At 51.3% G+C, this 19,788-nt stretch overlaps 1 protein-coding gene across 5 annotated transcripts in view; it reads right to left on the bottom strand.

Moving 5' to 3' along the window:
* The window catches only part of ABL1 (ABL proto-oncogene 1, non-receptor tyrosine kinase), a 243,773-nt gene that overhangs the window by 48,027 nt on the left and 175,958 nt on the right, over nt 1-19,788 (bottom strand). For all 5 annotated transcript variants that reach the window (XM_069237066.1, XM_069237068.1, XM_069237067.1 and 2 more), the window contains 2 exons: nt 4,777-5,049; nt 58-142 (listed from right to left, as the gene is read on the bottom strand). In XM_069237066.1, coding sequence (XP_069093167.1) covers nt 58-142; nt 4,777-5,049 — 358 coding nt within the window. The remainder of the gene's footprint in view (nt 1-57; nt 143-4,776; nt 5,050-19,788) is intronic.

Below are 19,788 nucleotides of genomic sequence, written 5' to 3'. Positions count from 1 at the left end.
TATCATCACCAGCGTATCGTAGGCTACACAGTGCCAAGGTTGGGGTCACCCACTTACCAAGCAGCTGCACCAAGTTTGGGTGCTTGACTTCTTTCATCACTGCAGCCTCCTTCAAGAACTCCTCGACCTCCATGGTGTCCTCCTGCAGTGGGAGGAAAAAAAGAATGTGAGGAAGAGGAAGTCTCTTGAGACCACTGCGAGCCACTGTGACACAGCCTGCAGCCACACTGCCCAGCTCCTGGCTTACGGGAAGGGTCTGGAAGCTTTGTACAATCCTGCTCCAATGCGCATCTTCTAACAAATCCATCCCCTTGTGCACTGGAGCACAGATAGTGTGCTGAGCCTCCCTTTGCCATTCGGTCAACAAACCAGCCTATTCTAGTGAGTTCCGCACATATGCAGAGTGCTGCAATATCTGAGGGTCACTCTTAACACTATGAAACTCTGGTGTCCAGATACCCACAGTGCTGAGCAGCCCCAGTGCCACTCTCTCAATACTCCATCCAATTCCAGTGCGCCCTGCGGATATCCAGTGCTGAGCAGCCCCAGCGGCACTCTCTCAATACTCCATCCAATTCCAGTGCACCCTGCGGATATCCAGTGCTGAGCAGCCCCAGTGCCACTCTCTCAATACTCCATCCAATTCCAGTGTGCTCTACAGATACCCAGTGCTGAGCAGCACCAGTGCCACTCGCTCAATACTCCATCCAATTCAGTGTGCCCTGCAGATACCCAGTGCTGAGCAGCCCAGTGCCACTCGCTCAATACTCCATCCCATTCCAGTGTGCTCTGCAAATACCCACAGTGCTGAGCAGCCCCAGTGCCACTCTCTCAATACTCCATCCCATTCCAGTGTGCTCTGCAAATACCCACAGTGCTGAGCAGCACCAGTGCCACTCTCTCAATACTCCATCCCATTCCAGTGTGCTCTGCAAATACCCACAGTGCTGAGCAGCCCCAGTGCCACTCTACTCTCTCAATACTCTATTCCATTGCAGTGTGCCCTTCTGATATCCACAATGCTGATCAGCCCCAGTACAATGCTGTAATACTCCACCCACTGCAGTGTGCCCTGCAGATACCCAGTGCTGAGCTGCCCAGTGCCACTCGCTCAATACTCCATCCCATTCCAGTGTGCCCTTCTGATATCCACAGTGCTGAGCAGCCCCAGTGCCACTCTCTCAGTACTCCTTCCCATTCCAGTGTGCCCTGCAGATACCCACAGTGCTGAGCAGCCCTAGTGCCACTCTCTCAATACTCCAACCCAGTGCGCCCATAGAGAAACAGAGAACTGTCATGTTTGTTGATCATATCTAACGACATGTTGCAAAGACCATGCAGGCAACATTCATGAGTGAAGTTTGTTGCTAACATGTGAAAACAGTTAAACCACTCAAAACCTTTCACACGAAAAGACAAGTGGCAGGTGAAAAGATTAAATGTGTGCCCTCCACATAACTCAACCTTTCTTCCTGCAAACAACTGGAGAACTACCTGTCCTACAACAACTCAACCTTCCTACCCACAAACAACTTGAGAACTACCTGTCCCCTACAACAACTCAACCTTCCTGAAAACTTGAGAACTACCTGTCCTACAACAACTCAACCTTCCTGCCCACAAACAACTTGAGAACTACCTGTCCTCTACAACAACTCAACCTTCAACAATTTACTTCTCAATTGTTCAAGTGACCCAAGCATACCAGCCTTGAGACACATGACCCATCTGCCGCTCACAGCCACCCATCTCCCTGTCCAGACTTCCAACGCTCAAGATGTGTCTGCCACCACAACGACGAATCTCTCCAGGAGGCAATTAGAGGGGTCCTGCTCAGTGGACATTTAACACATCCCAGATGACTCCACTGCAAAGGAGCTTCAACAGTACATAACCCTTGCATGATATCAAATTAGTCTTTGCTGTGTCTCACACCATGTAGACTGCAAACATTTCAACTCCACTTCCAACTCCCACCCACCCACCCATCAAGAGGAGGTCCGGGCGCAGTGGCACAGCAGAGGTCCGGGCGCAGTGGCACAGCGTGTGTGTGTGGGGGGGGGGGTCTGGGTGCAGTTTGCAGTGATGAGGGGGTCTGGGTACAGTGTGTGGTGGAGGGGGATCTCGGCCCAGGGACAGGTGGTGGTAAGGGGGTCTCTCCCAGGGACAGGAAAGGGGGGGGGGGGGGGGCTCGGCCCAGGGTTGTAGTAATGCCATGTCACTACTCTTTAAAGGTCACCTCGGGTTACCCGTGGCGGGGGGGGAATATGAGTCGTCGTCCATTCCAAAAGACGCTGTGTGGGGTTTCCCAAACAGGTAACTAAACCCCCTTCCACAGCTACGTACCCGGCCTGGGGCAGGAAGAAGATGATGCACCCCACCAAAAACTCACAAAATGTGAGGAAGCACCGAGCACCTCGCTTTAAAACTCAAAACATTGGCAAAGAAGCTGAACAGAGCGGCCAGGTCTTCAGTACCGCAAGCTGTCCACTAGGTGGCGCTCTGTCCAAACAGATGTCTCTAGGTTCATTTATTTCCAAGGGTCGCGGATCTCCTGATGATCCCTTCGAAGAGCGATCACCAGGAGGGGGCAGGTTCTGCCAGCAGCACAGGGTGGAAACACAGCAGGGGGTACACGCGTACTGGTACTGCGGCACAGGAGGGGATCTGTGGGGAGCAGAACTGCAGCACAGCAGGGGATCTGTGGGGAGCAGAACTGCAGCACAGCAGGGGATCTGTGGGGAGCAGAACTGCAGCACAGCAGGGGATCTGTGGGGAGCAGAATTGCAGCACAGCAGGGGATCCGTGGGGAGCAGAAATGCAGCACAGTAGGGGATCCGTGGGGAGCAGAAATGCAGCACAGTAGGGGATCCGTGGGGAGCAGAAATGCAGCACAGCAGGGGGTCTGGGGTAGCAGAACTGCAGCACAGCAGGGGGTCTGGGGTAGCAGAACTGCAGCACAGCAGGGGGTCTGGGGTAGCAGAAATGCAGCACAGCAGGGGATCTGTGGGGAGCAGAAATGCAGCACAGTAGGGGATCCGTGGGGAGCAGAAATGCAGCACAGTAGGGGATCCGTGGGGAGCAGAACTGCAGCACAGCAGGGGGTCTGGGGTAGCAGAACTGCAGCACAGCAGGGGGTCTGGGGTAGCAGAACTGCAGCACAGCAGTGGATCAGTGGGGAGCAGAACTGCAGCACAGCAGGGGATCAGTGGGGAGCAGAACTGCAGCACAGCAGGGGATCAGTGGGGAGCAGAACTGCAGCACAGCAGGGGATCTGTGGGGAGCAGAATTGCAGCACAGTAGGTGATCTGTAGGGAGCAGAACTGCAGCACAGCAGGGGATCTGTTGGAGGTAGAACTGCAGGACAGCAGGGGATCTATGGGGAGCAGAACTAGAGCACAGGAGGGGATCTGTGGGGAGCAGAACTGCAGCACACCAGGGGATCCGTGAGGAGCAGAACTGCAGCACAGTAGGGGATCCGTGGGGAGCAGAAATGCAGCACAGTAGGGGATCCGTGGGGAGCAGAACTGCAGCACAGCAGGGGATCCGTGGGGAGCAGAACTGCAGCACAGCAGGGGATCCGTGGGGAGCAGAACTGCAGCACAGCAGGGGATCAGTGGGGAGCAGAACTGTCGGGCACAGCAGTGGATCAGTGGGGAGCAGAACTGCAGCACAGCAGGGGATCTGTGGGAAGCAGAACTGCAGCACAGCAGGGGATCTGTGGGGAGCAGAATTGCAGCACAGTAGGTGATCTGTAGGGAGCAGAACTGCAGCACAGCAGTGGATCTGTTGGGGGGTAGAACTGCAGGACAGCAGGGGATCTGTGGGGGCAGAAATGCAGCACAGCGGGGGAAGAAATGCAGCACAGTGGGGGATCTGTGGGGGGCAGAATTACAGCAGGGGATCTGAAGGGGGCAGAAATGCAGCACAGCAGGGGATCTGTGGGGAGCAGAACTGCAGCAAAGCAGGGGATCTGTGGGGAGCAGAACTGCAGCAAAGCAGGGGATCTGTGGGGAGCAGAACTGCAGCAAAGCAGGGGATCTGTGGGGGGCAGAATTACAGCAGGGGATCTGAAGGGGGCAGAACTTCAGCAAAGCAGGGGATCTGTGGGGAGCAAAAGTACAGCACAACAGGGGATCTGTGGGGAGAAGAGATACAGCACAACAGGGGATCAGTGGGGAGCAGAACTACAGCATAGCAGGGGATCAGTGGGGAGCAGAATAGCAGCACAGCAGGGGATCAGTGGGGAGCAGAATAGCAGCACAGCAAGGAAAATGTCGGGATACATAACTGCAGCACAGAAAAGGATCTGTTGGGGGTAGAACTGCAGGACAGCAGGGGATCTGTGGGGGGCAGAAATGCAGCACAGTGGGGGATCTGTGGGGGGCAGAACTGCAGCACAGCAGTGGATCTGTGGGAGCAGAACTGCAGCACAGCCGGGGATCTGTGGGGAGCAGAGGTACAGCACATCAGGGGATCTGTGGGGAGTAAAACTGCAGCACAACAGGGGATCTGTGGGGAGCAGAACTGCAGCACTGCAGGGGATCCGTGGGAAGCAGAACTGCAGCACTGCAGGGGATCTGTGGGGAGCAGAACTACAGCACAGCATGGGATATGTGGGGAATGGAGCTGTAGCACAGTAAGGGGTATGTCACCTTTTGTGCCCACTCACACTCTGATATGTGCAGTATGCTTACTCACACAGCACGAGTACACACACAGACACACACAGACACACGCACCCCCACCCTCCCTCTCCCATGCCGCTCTCCTCACCTTTAAAGTCTTGACAGCTACGGTGAGGTTGTATTTCTTCCACACTCCTTCGTACACCTCCCCATACTGCCCCCCTCCCAGCTTGTGCTTCATGGTAATGTCAGTCCGCTCCATCTCCCACTTGTCGTAGTTGGGGGACACCCCGTAGATGGTGGGCTTGTTGCGCTTGGGTGCTGGGTAGTGCAGCGTGGTGATGAGTCCGTCGGCGACAGTCGAGTGGTGATGGACCAGCTCTGCCAGAGTGGTGAAGCGGCTCTCTGAAGACACGTAGAGCTGGAAGGGGCAAGACGAGGCAAGACCCAGTCAGACATGGTGTGGAGAACAACACCCTCTCAAGACCAGGGGACACTCTTACTAGGCGCTGCTGCGGTTCACTTACTGCAATGCCGGGTCTGAGGCCATGCACGCAGGAGGCACTCTTACTAGGCGCTGCCGTGGTTTTACCGACACTTACTGCAATGCCAGTTCCGAGGTCATGCACGCAGGAGGCACTCTTACTAGGCGCTGCCGTGGTTTTACCGACACTTACTGCAATGCCGGGTCTGAGGCCATGCACGCAGGAGGCACTCTTACTAGGCGCTGCCGTGGTTTTACCAACACTTACTGCAATGCCAGGTCCCAGGCCATGCACGCAGGAGACACTCTTACTAGGCGCTGCCGTGGTTTTACCGACACTTACTGCAATGCCGGGTCTGAGGCCATGCACGCAGGAGGCACTCTTACTAGGCTCTGCTGTGGTTTTATCAACACTTACTGCAATGCCGGGTCTGAGGCCATGCACGCAGGAGGCACTCTTACTAGGCGCTGCTGTGGTTTTACCAACACTTACTGCAATGCCGGGTCTGAGGCCATGCACGCAGGAGGCACTCTTACTAGGCGCTGCCGTGGTTTTACCGACACTTACTGCAATGCCAGTTCCGAGGTCATGCACGCAGGAGGCACTCTTACTAGGCGCTGCCGTGGTTTTACCGACACTTACTGCAATGCCGGGTCTGAGGCCATGCACGCAGGAGGCACTCTTACTAGGCGCTGCCGTGGTTTTACCAACACTTACTGCAATGCCAGGTCCCAGGCCATGCACGCAGGAGACACTCTTACTAGGCGCTGCCGTGGTTTTACCGACACTTACTGCAATGCCGGGTCTGAGGCCATGCACGCAGGAGGCACTCTTACTAGGCGCTGCCGTGGTTTTACCAACACTTACTGCAATGCCAGGTCCCAGGCCATGCACGCAGGAGACACTCTTACTAGGCTCTGCTGTGGTTTTATCAACACTTACTGCAATGCCGGGTCTGAGGCCATGCACGCAGGAGGCACTCTTACTAGGCGCTGCTGTGGTTTTACCAACACTTACTGCAATGCCGGGTCTGAGGCCATGCACGCAGGAGGCACTCTTACTAGGCGCTGCCGTGGTTTTACCAACACTTACTGCAATGCCAGGTCCCAGGCCATGCACGCAGGAGACACTCTTACTAGGCGCTGCCGTGGTTTTACCAACACTTACTGCAATGCCAGGTCCCAGGCCATGCACGCAGGAGACACTCTTACTAGGCGCTGCTGTGGTTTTACCAACACTTACTGCAATGCCGGGTCTGAGGCCATGCACACAGGAGACACTTTTACTAGGCGCTGCCGTGGTTTTACCAACACTTACTGCAATGCCGGGTCTGAGGCCATGCACACAGGAGACACTCTTACTAGGCGCTGCTGTGGTTTTACCAACACTTACTGCAATGCCAGGTCTGAGACAATGCACGCAGGGGATGCTCTTACTAGGCGCTGCTGTGGTTTTACCAAGGCTTACTGCAATGCCAGGTGTAGGAAGTTGTCTCTGTATATACTATCTCAAAGTGAGAGATAGTGTGCACAGAGTCCAGGGGGGTTCCCCTTAGAGGTTGATAGTGGCAAAATTAGATAATACTAATGCTCTATTTTGTGGTAGTGTGGTCGCGCAGTAGGCTTATCAGCGGGTAGTGTTAAGCATTTGTTGTACACACACAGGCAATAAATGAGGAACACACACTCAACGACTGAACTCCAGGCCATTAGGTTTTTATATAGAAAAATATATTTGCTTAATTTATTTTAAAACCACAAGATTCACATTTTTGGTAAGTACATAAATCGCAAGGTACTTCACACAGGTAAGTATAGACCTTTGAATTAAAACAGTAATACACACAGTTTTGGTTAAAATGGCAAATAGCTATTTCAAAAGTGGACACTGCAAAAATCAACAGTTCCGGGGGAAGGTAAGTAATCGTTAGTTTCTCAGGTAAGTAAAGCACTTACACAGTCAATCTCCTGGGCATAGGCAGCTCACCGTTGGGGGTTCAAGGCAACCCCAAAGCCACAGCACCAGCAAAACAGGGCCGGTCAGGTGCAGAGGTCAAAGGAAGGCCCAAAACACATAGGCGCCTACGGAGAACAGGGGTGCTCCGGTTCCAGTCTGCTAGCATGTAAGTTCCTGCATCCTCGGGGAGCAGACCAAGGGGGTTTTGTAGAGCACGGGGGGGGCACAAGCACACAAAACACACCCTCAGCGGCACAGGGGCAGCCGGGAGTCCCAGTCGGGTTTCGTATTGAAAACAATGGAGGGACCTTGGGGTCACTCTGGCGATGCAGGCAGGGCACAGGGGGGCTTCTCGGCCCAGCCACCGACTGGGCTAGGATGAGGGCCGCCTGCTGCTCACTTCTGCACTAGTAGGTGGTTCCTCTCGTTCCTGGGGGCTGCGGGTGCAGTGCTTGGTTCAGGCGTCGGGTTCCTTTGTTACCAGGCAGTCGCGGTCAGGCGGAGCCTCTGGATCCTCTCTGCAGGTATCGCTATGGGGTGCAGGGAGGTCGACTCAGGGTATCCACGTCATTGGGAGTCCTCTCTGCAGTGTTGGTTTCTCCGAACTCTAGCTGGGGCGCCGGGTGCAGTGTGAAGACTCATGCTTCTGGCGGGAAGTGAGAGTCTCTTTAAAGTTGGTTTCTTGTAGCTATTTTGTAGTTGTTTCTGGACAGAGCCGCTGTCCTCAGGAGGTTCTTGGTCCTTTAGGTGCAGGTCAGTCTTCTGAGTCCTCAGATATCGCTGGTCCCACTGGATGCGTCACTGTGCAGCTTCTTTGAGTCTGAAGACAGGCTGGTAGGGCTGGGGTCAAGTCAGTTGTCATCTCCGTCGTTCCTGCGGGGCTTTCAAGTCAGCAGTCCTTCTTCTAGTTGTAGGTTGCAGGAATCTGATTTCCTGGGTTCAAGGTCGCCCCTAAATACTCAATTTAGGGGTGTGTTTAGGTGTGGGGGGCAGTAGCCAATGGCTACTGCCCTGGAGGGTGACTACACCCTCTTTGTGCCTCTTCCCTGAGGGAAGGGGGGCACATCCCTTTTCCTAATCCTATTGCTATTGGGGGAATCCTCAAAAGCCAAGATGGAGGATTTCTTAAGGCAGGGGTCACCTCAGCTCAGGACACCTTAGGGGCTGTCCTGACTGGTGGGTGACTCCTCCTTGTTTTTCTCATTATCTCCTCCGGACTTGCCGCCAAAAGTGGGGCCAGTGTCCGGAGGGGCGGGTATCTCCAGTAGCTGGGATGCCCTGGGGCGCTGTAACAGGCATGAGCCTTTGAGGCTCGCCGCCAGGTGTTACAGTTCCTGCAGGGGGAGGTGAGAAGCACCTCCACCCAGTGCAGGCTTTGTTCCTGGCCACAGAGTAACAAAGGCACTCACCCCATGTGGCCAGAAACCCGTCTGGTTGTGGCAGGCTGGCAGGAACTGGTCAGCCTAACACTGGTGTTGGGACTGGTATACAAGGGGCATCTCTAAGATGCCCTCTGTGTGCATTTTTAAATAAATCTCACACTGGCACAATATCTCTCACTTTGAGATAGTATATACAGAGTCAACTTCCTACACTATGGCTTACGAAGACTTGCTGCAATGCCCGGTCCAACGCCATGCACACAGGAGACACTCCTACTAAGAGCTGCCGTGGTTTTACCGACACTTACTGCAATGCCAGGTCTGCGGCCATACACACAGGAATTGCTCTTACTAGGCACCGCCTTGGTTTTACCAACACTTACTGCAATGCCAGGTCCAAGGCCATTCACAGAGGAGACACTATTACTAGGCGCTGCCGTGGTTTTACCAAGACTTGTTGCAATTCCAGGTCTGAGGCCATGCACACAGGAGATGCTCTTACTAAGCACTGCTGTGGTTTTACCAACACTTACTGCAATGCCAGATCTGAGGCCATGCACATAGAAGGGACTCTTTCTAGCCGCTGTCGTGGTTTTACCGACACTCACTGCAATGCCAGGTCCAAGGCCATGCACGCAGGAGGCACTCTTACTAGGCGCTGCCAGGGTTTTACCAACACTTACTGCAATGCCAGATCTGAGGCCATGCACACAGAAGGCACTCTTTCTAGCCGCTGTCGTGGTTTTACCGACACTCACTGCAATGCCAGGTCCAAGGCCATGCACACAGGAGGCACTCTTACTAGGCGCCGCTGTGGTTTTACCAGGACTTGCCGCAATGCCAGGTCCGAGGCCATGCACACAGGCGACACTTACTACGGGGCGCCGTGGTTTTACCGACACAGTGTCTGTGTTATTACACCTGGGATACGAAAATACTGAGATAATAATGCCAAAAGTGCAAAAATAACTGAAGATTAAAAAACGAAAATATGGCTAAGCATAAAGATTTAAAGGACAAGGCTAAGTTGATGGTAACCTACCCCCCGGGATGACTCGTCCATCCCGCAACAGTCTCTGTGGTGAGTGCAGCCTGACTCACCGGCTGGGCAGGAAGGGCAGTGAGCGGTGGACTGCTAACACTGGGTGGACTGCTCAGATAATGTGCTTAAATGGAGTCAGAGGGAACGAGGCTCAGGCTCCTGGCTCTCAAGTGAACAGATCTACACAGAGGCGCTGCCCACAATTCCAGCTCTACTTTCCTATGAATGCATGGACCTGCCTGAGAAGAGGACCTGGTCCCTTGCCTTCCTGAGCGCTCGGTTAGATCTATAGGACATACATATGTTCCCCGGCACTTTACACACATTTTAGGCGACGTGCGGCAAGAACTTTGTGCACAGGAGAGAGTCCTCACCAGACAGAGGCAATGGCAAGTGCCCTTGCACAGGCATCACCTAATATGTATTTCTATGGTTAGCTTAAGGAGACTGGCACCCCGCAGTTAAAGAGGTTATGGTAGGGAAAGGGTCGTGTTACAGACCCACCGGTTTTAGGATTAGAGGTGGTTTTTAAGGTGATGTTTATCCTTTTACATTACCCCTACTCTCTTTCTCTATTTAATAATAACTGAAGGTACGCTGAATGTACGTTTTGCAATGTTTATGTTATTTATTGACTAATAAACTTTTACTTACCTAGCTCATATCGACTTAGCCAGTCCTCTACTAAACAATGGGTAGAGTAAACATGTGGCTAGGAAGCACTGCTGCTGTTTGTAATAATATCCTAGCCGTCGGCTACAACAAACAGGTTACATGTCAATGCCTGCAAGCAAAGCAGGGTCAACCTGTCTCCCTGCATGGCACGAGGCAGATTCATCAGGACCAATGAACCCTCAAGTAGATGTCAGGTGTCTCCTTGGGAGCTCTGCCCCTTTGATGTGTACGGCAGGCTTCTCCAACAAGTAGCTCGTGAGCTACAAGTAGCTCTCCAGCTACCTATAAGTAGCTCTCCGGTTCACATCCCAGCCTACTACATTAGAGGCTTTTGTTTGGCTCAATTAATACATGTATACCAGAAGTGGAATGTGTGTACACAAGATGAAAATGTGTGCATTTTCAGAACTCATATGCTGATGTCTCAAGAAAAATGGTTACTTTTCAAAAATATATTAAAAGCTAGTATCAGAGCGTTAAATCGTGGGTCATTGGACGTGGCTTATTAATCATATTATCTTGGTACCAGGGACATTGCAGCTGTGGGAGTTATGTAGTACCCAGGTAGAGGTATTCCACATTGACAAAGCCTTTTTGCCAATCAAGTGGTAACCCTCTGTGACCCACCAAGGCAATCACTAGTGGTATTCGCGGATGGGGAAGTCACCAATGTAATCCTGCCTGATGGAACCACTATTACAACTCTGATAATATTAGTAGCTGGGATGATTTCCATTTAGCATAAATAGCTCTTGTTGCAGAAAAGCTTGGAGACCCCTGGTGGAAGAAGTTCCCCATACCGGGGTAATATACAAACGACACCCAACCCAGGGCGCTCGTGGGGGTCCAGACTGCGGAAAGTCTCACATGAAGCTCGGCTCTCTGCTGGGAGAGTGCGAGGCCGCCAAGCTTACGGGACACCAAGCTCATAGCAGCTTCCGTCAGCAGTCTCCTCCATGTACATCCCACGTGAGACATTACCACACTCCTCAAGGAGCTATGTTACAGGTAAGTGCACCATCTGTAAAATAATAACTTCCAGGACCCGAGATACTTTCCAGGAGGCCACTGCTGCGTGTGCCACCTTCAGGTTGCTGTTACAAACGTACCAACGACGTGATGCCTACTTGCCATTACAGTCCTACAAAAGTTACAATTTGGACTGTACTGTGTAATCCAAAACTTCAGGAAGGGCCTGAGCACTCTGGTATTATCATTTTAATTGCTTAACACTTTAATCATGCGCGTCTTCTTTTAAAAAAAAAAAAAAGAAAACAGACAAAAAATATAGACTGACAGCGCCACCATATGGTGGACTGCCTTAAAACATGTGCCAGTGTTACAAAGTAAGGGTAGAGCCCCAAAAACACTGTCAGAAATTAAGCACTGAACACTGGAAACATATTGCCCCAATTTAGTAGAGATATCTCATGCACCTAATAGGGCAGAGGCCTCGGTACAAAGAGGAGCTCGACTTAACACTGAGCAATTCAGAAAACCTACTACCCCTCCTCTGGGGGAAGGGAGTCAGATGTATGTGTCTGACTCCAGAGATGGGGAAAGCTGCCCTACAGCACAGTAAGTACACCCTCAGCGTTGTTTCAAAACAAGTATGAAAAGAGTGAATCAGAGAAAGCTTCCTTCACACAGAACAATCCCAGTATTATAAGCAGCAGTGTCAGCTTCCGTCACACAGAACATGTAGAACAGCAGTGCAAGCTTCCGTCACACAGAACATGTAGAGCAGCAGTACAAGCTTCCCAAACACAGAACATGTAGAGCAGCAGTACAAGCTTCCAGAACATGTAGAGCAGAACTGAAACCTTCCAGAACACAGAACGTGTACGGAATACGCAGTAGCTCTGTAATCTTCCTAAACACAGAACACATATGGCAGTAGCAGTGCAAGCTTCCCGAACACAGAATACGTACAGGAGCAGAGGGCTTCCCGAACAAAGAACACCTAAGGGATAAGGAGCAGAGGTGCACGTTCCCCTCACACAGAATACCTACAGCAGCAGTGCACAAGCACAGAACACAAACAGCATAAGCGCCAGCAGTACCAGCATCCGTCACAAAGAACAGGTTCAGTCCTTCAGGGCTCCTCCCAGGCCACAGAAGCATGTCCAGTCCTGTTTTCATCTTCCTTAGATCCAGCAGTTTTCTGAAGTGGGTGCCTGGAGATGCCACACTTATGCGTGGCATGAGCTACTGAGTGGAAAGGACTCCTGGGCATGCCCTCACCAATAGGGCAAAGAATCTCAGGGCCAGCCCTACCCAATTCAAAATATGGAGAAAGTCTTCGACGGCACACTAAAATTGGGCTCCGAGGACTTAGGATGTGTGTGGGGAGTGTACCAAGGTAATCCTAGTATCCTTCCATATTCAACATTAAAATCCAGTTTCAGAAAGACACTGTACCCACAAGTAACCCAGAGACAGGAGTCTGGTAGAAAAAAATAGGATTCTTTAGCAACCAGACAGTGAATACACAAGAACTGTTTTGGCAATCTGCTCCACTCCTTTCAAGTGCTACATGTGGCTCAGCAGACCTGTCAAGTAGGACTTGACACTACTGTCAAAAGGAGGCCCACAGCCTCACCCTGCATATTTTGCAAAGCTCAGAGAAGCCATCTCTGCCCATTCAGGCCAGTCTATTGCTTGGTCCTGGGAGGCATGTCACACCTTTCCCACACCTATTCAAATGCTAATTGCTGGCTGGGATAAACAGGAAAGCAAATGCAAATTAGCCTCCAGGACCATCAAGCAGGAAAAATATAATTTTCTAAGAGTTATTTTCCCTTATTATTCATTAAGAATACAACTTCACCATTCAACTAGAATTTCATTAATAATTACAAATAATTGTTTATTTCTCTAGCTAGTCCCCATCCTGAGATGCAGGATTACTATTTAAATCTGTACTCTGGTTTTCTACGTAGGACAGTTAGGAAAAATAGCTTTTGGCAGTAGTCACTGTAATGACATGTTAGCATTAAATTTCTACATATCCTACTTTTCAATACCGTGCACCCTGCTTTGAGGGCTACACGGCCAAACATAGGGGTGACGTATTAATATTTAAAAGGCAGGTTCTGACCTGTTAAAAGGGTTTGATAGGTCGAATTTCAGTTTTTATACAGTTTCGCAGTTTTTACACTGCTACAGTCAGGATACTCTGGTAGGCCTGAAGCCATGTTTGCTCCACCACCATAGTGGACGGCACAATAGATGCTTCAGTCCAATAGTGGCACTTAAATTCCAGGCCCTGGGTAGATTTTATACCATATACTAGGGGATTATAAGCAAGTTAAATATATCAATTAGGAGAATGCAAATTCGGCCAAGCTAAAAGGGGGAGAATAGGCACTTTACTGATGGTTGGTGGGGGGGGGGCACTTAGTTCTACAGTCAGCAAAAAGAATGGGTCCAGAGAAAGGCAAACAAAGCTGAAAAGACAAATTTCCTATGCCACATTTCTGTGTGACATCAGCTAGTGGGTGGGGGGTAACTCCTGGTCCACACCTAACTAATGGGGTAACAATTCCCAGATTTTAACCTACACACGTTTGCATAGTTCTGGTTTGTCTTACAGCAAAGAGGCCTCAAATGCCATGTGCCCGATGGTGTAAATCTTTGGACACACTAAACTTGGGTTCGGGGAGTGTGTGGAGGGAAGATGTATGTGTGTCTCAAAAGTACTGTGGCAATCCTAGTGTACCCCCACATTTAAAATCCAGTTTGAAGCAGACGCTGTATCCACAACAAACCTAGAGAAACAAGTCTAGTAGGACAAAAGCAGGGTATTTTAGCAACTAGATATGGGATCCATAAGAATTGTTTGGGAACTCCACTCTTTCCATTTCAAGTGAGCCCTTATTGTCAATCAGGATTTGACAGAGTGCCAATAGCCCCACTCTGAATTGTTACAGAGTCTATGTTTTAGCAAAATAATTATGAATGAAACATCTTACATGCTGCTTTCCGATAATTCCATAAAAGTCAGGAAAGTACCGGAAAGTGGACATAAACCTATTTGAGTAAATTCTACCTTTTACTACCAGAGGGTTGTGATTGGGCATGTGGCATGACCAACATACTCCACACAAATCTCAAACTCTTCATTAAAGACTTCATGTATAAAAACAGTAGTTGCTATTTTTAAAGCATACAACATTCACTTTGTGCATGCTGCAAATTCACTAAAGATGGTAGACATCTACAAACGGAATTCACAAAACCCCAAATCCCACTGAAAACTGCAAAGCAGACATTGAAATCCCTTGCAAGCTGTGAACAAATGGCAGAGGAGGAGGCAAAATGGCAGGTTGTAAGCATTTGCAAAGTGTAAGCTGCCCATATCAGAGTCCAGGAATCAGATACAAGGGGGAGGGGAGGGGAGGTCAGAGGGTGGCATGATGGACTGCTAGTCCTCTCTCACTACCGAGGGCCCAGAGCCTATTTGAGTTGCTTGGGCTGGGCTCCCCCTGCAGGTGAGGGCAGTGGTTGAATGCACCCTATGTTGGGGCATGCCAGGGGGAGTTTCTGGGCACTTAATAGTCCCTTAAGGGATGCCTTCAGGCAGCACGTTCTGGGACACTTCATATGAGGTGGACAACTCGCCCCCCTAGAGATTTTTTCTCCTTACTCCTGTGTACATGAAATTGGGCATGGGAACAGAGTTCCCTCATTTGCATGGTGAACACACTGCCCACATTTTACAGTGGTGTAATCCACACTGCAGCCTCCTGGCCACCCCTCAGTAAGGCAAAGTGTCCTGGGTCATTAAAAGTGGTGCCAGCAATAAATGAGCCACCATAGCACTTACTGTATCTTGGTCCCCCTCTTATTTCTAACAGCAAATGGAAGTTGTTGGAAAGACTATGGCTAGGTCTTGTAACACGCGACTTACAAAATACAAAAAAACACTGTCCAGAGGTTAATGGATGGCCTGTCAAAAGATGTGAGGATCACACAAGCACAAAGAAACCGATCTGTAGATTAAGTAAAATCCACAGAAACCTCGCAACAATAGTATGCCCCGGGAGCTAGCTTCCGTTCCCGAAGGGGTGAGTATCTGGACTGACCAACTGCCTTGGTGGAGACCACCCCATGGAGCGCTGCTCGGACTGGTGAGGGACAGGAGGAGGAAACTGAAGAGATGTAAGTGCCCACCCCCATGGGAGTGGACATTCAACAGACAGGGAACAGACACAAGGGAACACATTTACTACAACTAGGCATACTTACTCGTTGCCACTTGGGGATCAATGCGATACCACGAAGGGTGCTAAGAGGGTGTGAGCGGGGCGGTGGGTTGGGGTCTCGAAAGCAAAGAAAGCCAGAAAGGAACTGGAAGAGGACAGGGTTTGGCGGGAGCTCCATGAGCCTCCCTGTCTTGTGGACCAGTTGCCATCCGGCATATTGGGGAGGAAAAGGGTCTTCTGGCAAGGAGGGCGTGGCAGCCTGGGATGCCCAAGCCCCGCAGTGGACAATAACGCCAGCAGGGGGTAGTACTCAAGAAGACCCTTTAGCAGGGCCTGCTGGGTCCTTAAATACTGGCAGCTAGGTTTCCGAAGGCAGTCGCTTCTGTCTTATAGGAGGACAGTGCAAAGTATGTGCTTCATGAGAGTGGGAGTACAATGATGTGCTTCCTGAGAGTGGGATTACAATGATGTGCTTCCTGAGAGTGGGATCACAATGATGTGCTTCCTGAGGGTGGGATCACAATGATGTGCTTCCTGAGGGTGGGATCACAATGATGTGCTTCCTGAGGGTGGGATCACAATGATGTGCTTCCTGAGGGTGGGATCACAATGATGTGCTTCCTGAGGGTGGGATCACAATGATGTGCTTCCTGAGGGTGGGATCACAATGATGTGCTTCCTGAGGGTGGGATTACAATGATACCATGAGGAGTGGGCCAGGTCGGGCAGCAGAAGAGTAAGGAAACCCCACAAATATCACGTTGCAGTTACGTTCCACGTAAGAGATACTAATGATCAGGGGCAGAAGTTAAGTCTGGAGTAACAGAGGAGCAAGGAAGGGCGCAGCCAACATAAAAAGGTGAGAAACAACGACAAGGGGGTGGTTTTCCACTGGATCCTTTGGTGCAGGGTTTGGGGGTTCAGTGGCTTGCCATGGCTCGGAGGCAGACACATCCCTCCCACGCGAGTGGACATTGAAAGGACTTGGAGCAGACAAGTGAAATTGTATAACCGCTGGGGCAGATTTTCTTATTCTGACTGGAGAACCAAGGGGATGTCGGCCAAAGTGCAGCCGACACGAACGTAGGGCTCCAGAAGGTGAAAATTCAACAAGCTTTTGGGGAGCCCAGGGCACTGCCAGGGGCTAAAAATAATAAAAATGCAGACCCTCTTGGTCCTGCTCATCTGTTCTAATCTTGGCCAAGGGGGTAGGAAAGGAAATTCAAACAAGAAAGCCTGGCACCCCCCTTCACCTCCCACCCCCCCCACGAACACGAAGTAGCATCTGCAGCCAATGAACTGGGAAAGTTTTAAGATACAATACAAGAGGTGTTCAGGAAGTGGAGGCGCAGCCTGTTGGGGGGTGGGGGCACTCACACAGGCCAGGAAAGGTAAAAGGGGAAGCGGTCGGGGGGGAGAAGATGGGGCTCCCAAAGAACTTTAGGAGGACGTACAAGGGGAACTGAAAGAGGTAGAAGCACATGCAGCGAAGGGCCCCTTGGGGCCACAAAGGAGGGGGCATCCTGAAATACTACTATGGCGTGCAAAGGATGCTCCTTCGGGGCGAGCGGGAGGCGCTCAGTGGCAGGGCATATTCCTTAGCATGTTAAACAGCGAGTATGGAACTAGAGTTCTATAATCCAGCTATATAGATATTTCCACGTCTGCAAAGAAGCAGACCGGTGGAGAAAGGCGCGGGAGAGAGCTGCTTGTGCGAGAAGGAAGACTGCAAATGAGTTTGGTGCGTTTGTGTCGTCAGAAGTCGGAATTTAAAAACACCCGGAGCAGAGTCCCACATTAAACCCACTAAGGAATGACAACCAACTTAGTCACGGGGGATTTAGGTTGTATGGGGAAAATGTTGGCTGAAATTGGACTGGGCGTTCCGCCAATGGATGGAGGGGTGCTCCATGCATGCGGGGAGATCACAGGGTGGGGAAAGAGTGCTTAGAGCATGTAGGGTTCAGTGCCGGACACGGTGTGTAGGTTACACGGGTCAATATCCAGAACATATCAGTGGCTCATCCCATGTGACGCAACTGCAGGTGCACTCTCCTTTAAAGCAGGCCTGCAGCCACCTTGGCAACGCGGACGGGTATTTTGGGGGTTCAGGGTGGCCGGAAGGTCTGAAAGGTCCAGCCCAGTTTCTGCAAAAAAAAAAACAAAAAAAAACACACACACCTAAGCCAGGATGGTGGTGGGTGACTCTGAAGATGTCACTTAATTGGGCCAAACGTTCAAAAATCCCATTCTCCTGATGTTCCACCGGGGCCATCGGGACATTGGACTTCGTGCCATTGGTAGTAGTGGCTTCTTTCAATCTAGGAAGAAATCCCCAACTCCCTTGGCTAAGACCAAGGATGCCCAGAAAAGTATGGCCTGAAACTCTTTCGAGATGGTCATGGAGACTCAAGGGACTCACGCTAAATTGCACTTGGTGGGCGCAGGTCTAGGAGGTGTTGAGCGTCACTCATCAGTTTACAGTCCTGACTGAATATTTATGACAGACCATTGCCAAACATGAGAGCGAATCCACCGACTATACGCAGGTGGCTTGGAAGAGGTGTTGCATAGCTATGGTGGCGGGCCACGCCGACGGTGAAATCCACCAGCCAGGCATGACGGTACTTACAAAGCGATCCCGGGGAAGGGACAGGGAGCCGAGGGGAAGCCGGCCCCGAAAGAGCAATCCAGAAGAAAAGAAGGGGACAGCGGGTGGGTACAGGCACTTTCCTGGGGTAGACTTTAAAAGGTTATGTCCCTTGCCCGAAAGCAGAAGGGAAAAGGGGTACCGAAGTGAATGATCACCCGGTGAGCTAGAAGCAGACACCTACCAAGAGGTGCAGCAAAAATATTATGTCAGAAATAGGAGGTCACTCGGCTGGAAGCCGCCCCTTGCCCGGAAGAAGAACGGTGAAGGGGTACACCGGAAGTGAATGATCACCCGGCGAGCTAGAAGCAGACATTTGCCCAGAAGTAGAAGGTAAAAGGTGATGGCGAAAGGGGAAGGTCACCCGGTTCAGCTGGGAGCAGGTGAGAAGCTTGCCTGTGGCACATGGGATGAGGGAATATTGAGCACTGAAAGTAGTGCACAGTGCCATGGTTATGGTAAGGGCACTGAATGTAGGGCACACTGCCATGGGTATGTTAAGGGCGCTGAAAGTAGTGCACAGTGCCATGGGTATGTTAAGGGCACTGAATGTAGGGCACAGTGCCATGGGTATGTTAAGGGCGCTGAAAGTAGGGCACAGTGCCATGGGTATGGTAAGGGCACTGAATGTAGGACAGTGCCATGGGTATGGTAAGGGCGCTGAATGTAGGGCACAGTGCCATGGGTATGTTAAGGGCGCTGAAAGTAGGACAGCGCCATGGGTATGGTAAGGGCACTGAAAGTAGGGCACAGTGCCATGGGTATGATAACGGCGCTGAAGGTAGGGCACAGTACCATGGGTATGTTAAGGGCGCTGAAAGTAGTACACAGTGCCATGGGTATGTTAAGGGCACTGAATGTAGGGCACAGTGCCATGGGTATGTTAAGGGCGCTGAAAGTAGGGCACAGTGCCATGGGTATGGTAAGGGCACTGAATGTAGGACAGTGCCATGGGTATGGTAAGGGCGCTGAATGTAGGGCACAGTCCCATGGGTATGTTAAGGGCGCTGAAAGTAGGGCACAGTGCCATGGGTATGTTAAGGGCGCTGAAAGTAGGACAGCGCCATGGGTATGTTAAGGGCACTGAAAGTAGGGCACAGTGCCATGGGTATGATAACGGCGCTGAATGTAGGGCACAGTGCCATGGGTATGGAAAGGGCGCTGAATGTACGACAGTGCCATGGGTATTGTAAGGGCACTGAATGTACGACGGTGCCATGGGTATGGTAAGGGAACTGAATGTACGACAGTGCCATGGGTATGGTAAGGGCGCTGAAAGTAGGGCACAGTGCCATGGGTATGGAAAGGGCGCTGAAAGTAGGGCACAGTGCCATGGGTATGGAAAGGGCGCTGAATGTACAACAGTGCCATGAGTATGGAAAGGGCGCTGAAAGTAGGGCACAGTGCCATGGGTATGGAAAGGGCGCTGAATGTACAACAGTGCCATGGGTATGGAAAGGGCGCTGAATGTAGGGCACAGTGCCATGGGTATGGAAAGGGCACTGAATGTACGACAGTGCCATGGGTATGGTAAGGGCACTGAATGTACGACAGTGCCATGGGTATGGTAAGGGCAGTGGATGTACTACAGTGCCCTGGGTATGGTAAGGGCACTGCCATGGGTATGGAAAGGGCGCTGAATGTAGGGCATAGTGCCATGGGTATGGAAAGGGCACTGAATGTACGACAGTGCCCTGGGTATTGTAAGGGCACTGCCATGGGTATGTTAAGGGCACTGAATATAGGGCACAGTACCCGTTAGT

Source organism: Pleurodeles waltl, chromosome 6 (genome assembly GCF_031143425.1).
Source record: "Pleurodeles waltl isolate 20211129_DDA chromosome 6, aPleWal1.hap1.20221129, whole genome shotgun sequence".
NCBI classification, from domain to species: Eukaryota; Metazoa; Chordata; class Amphibia; order Caudata; family Salamandridae; genus Pleurodeles; species Pleurodeles waltl.
The sequence above is the reverse complement of the archived record's forward strand: the minus strand, read 5'-3'. Positions and strand labels throughout refer to the sequence as shown.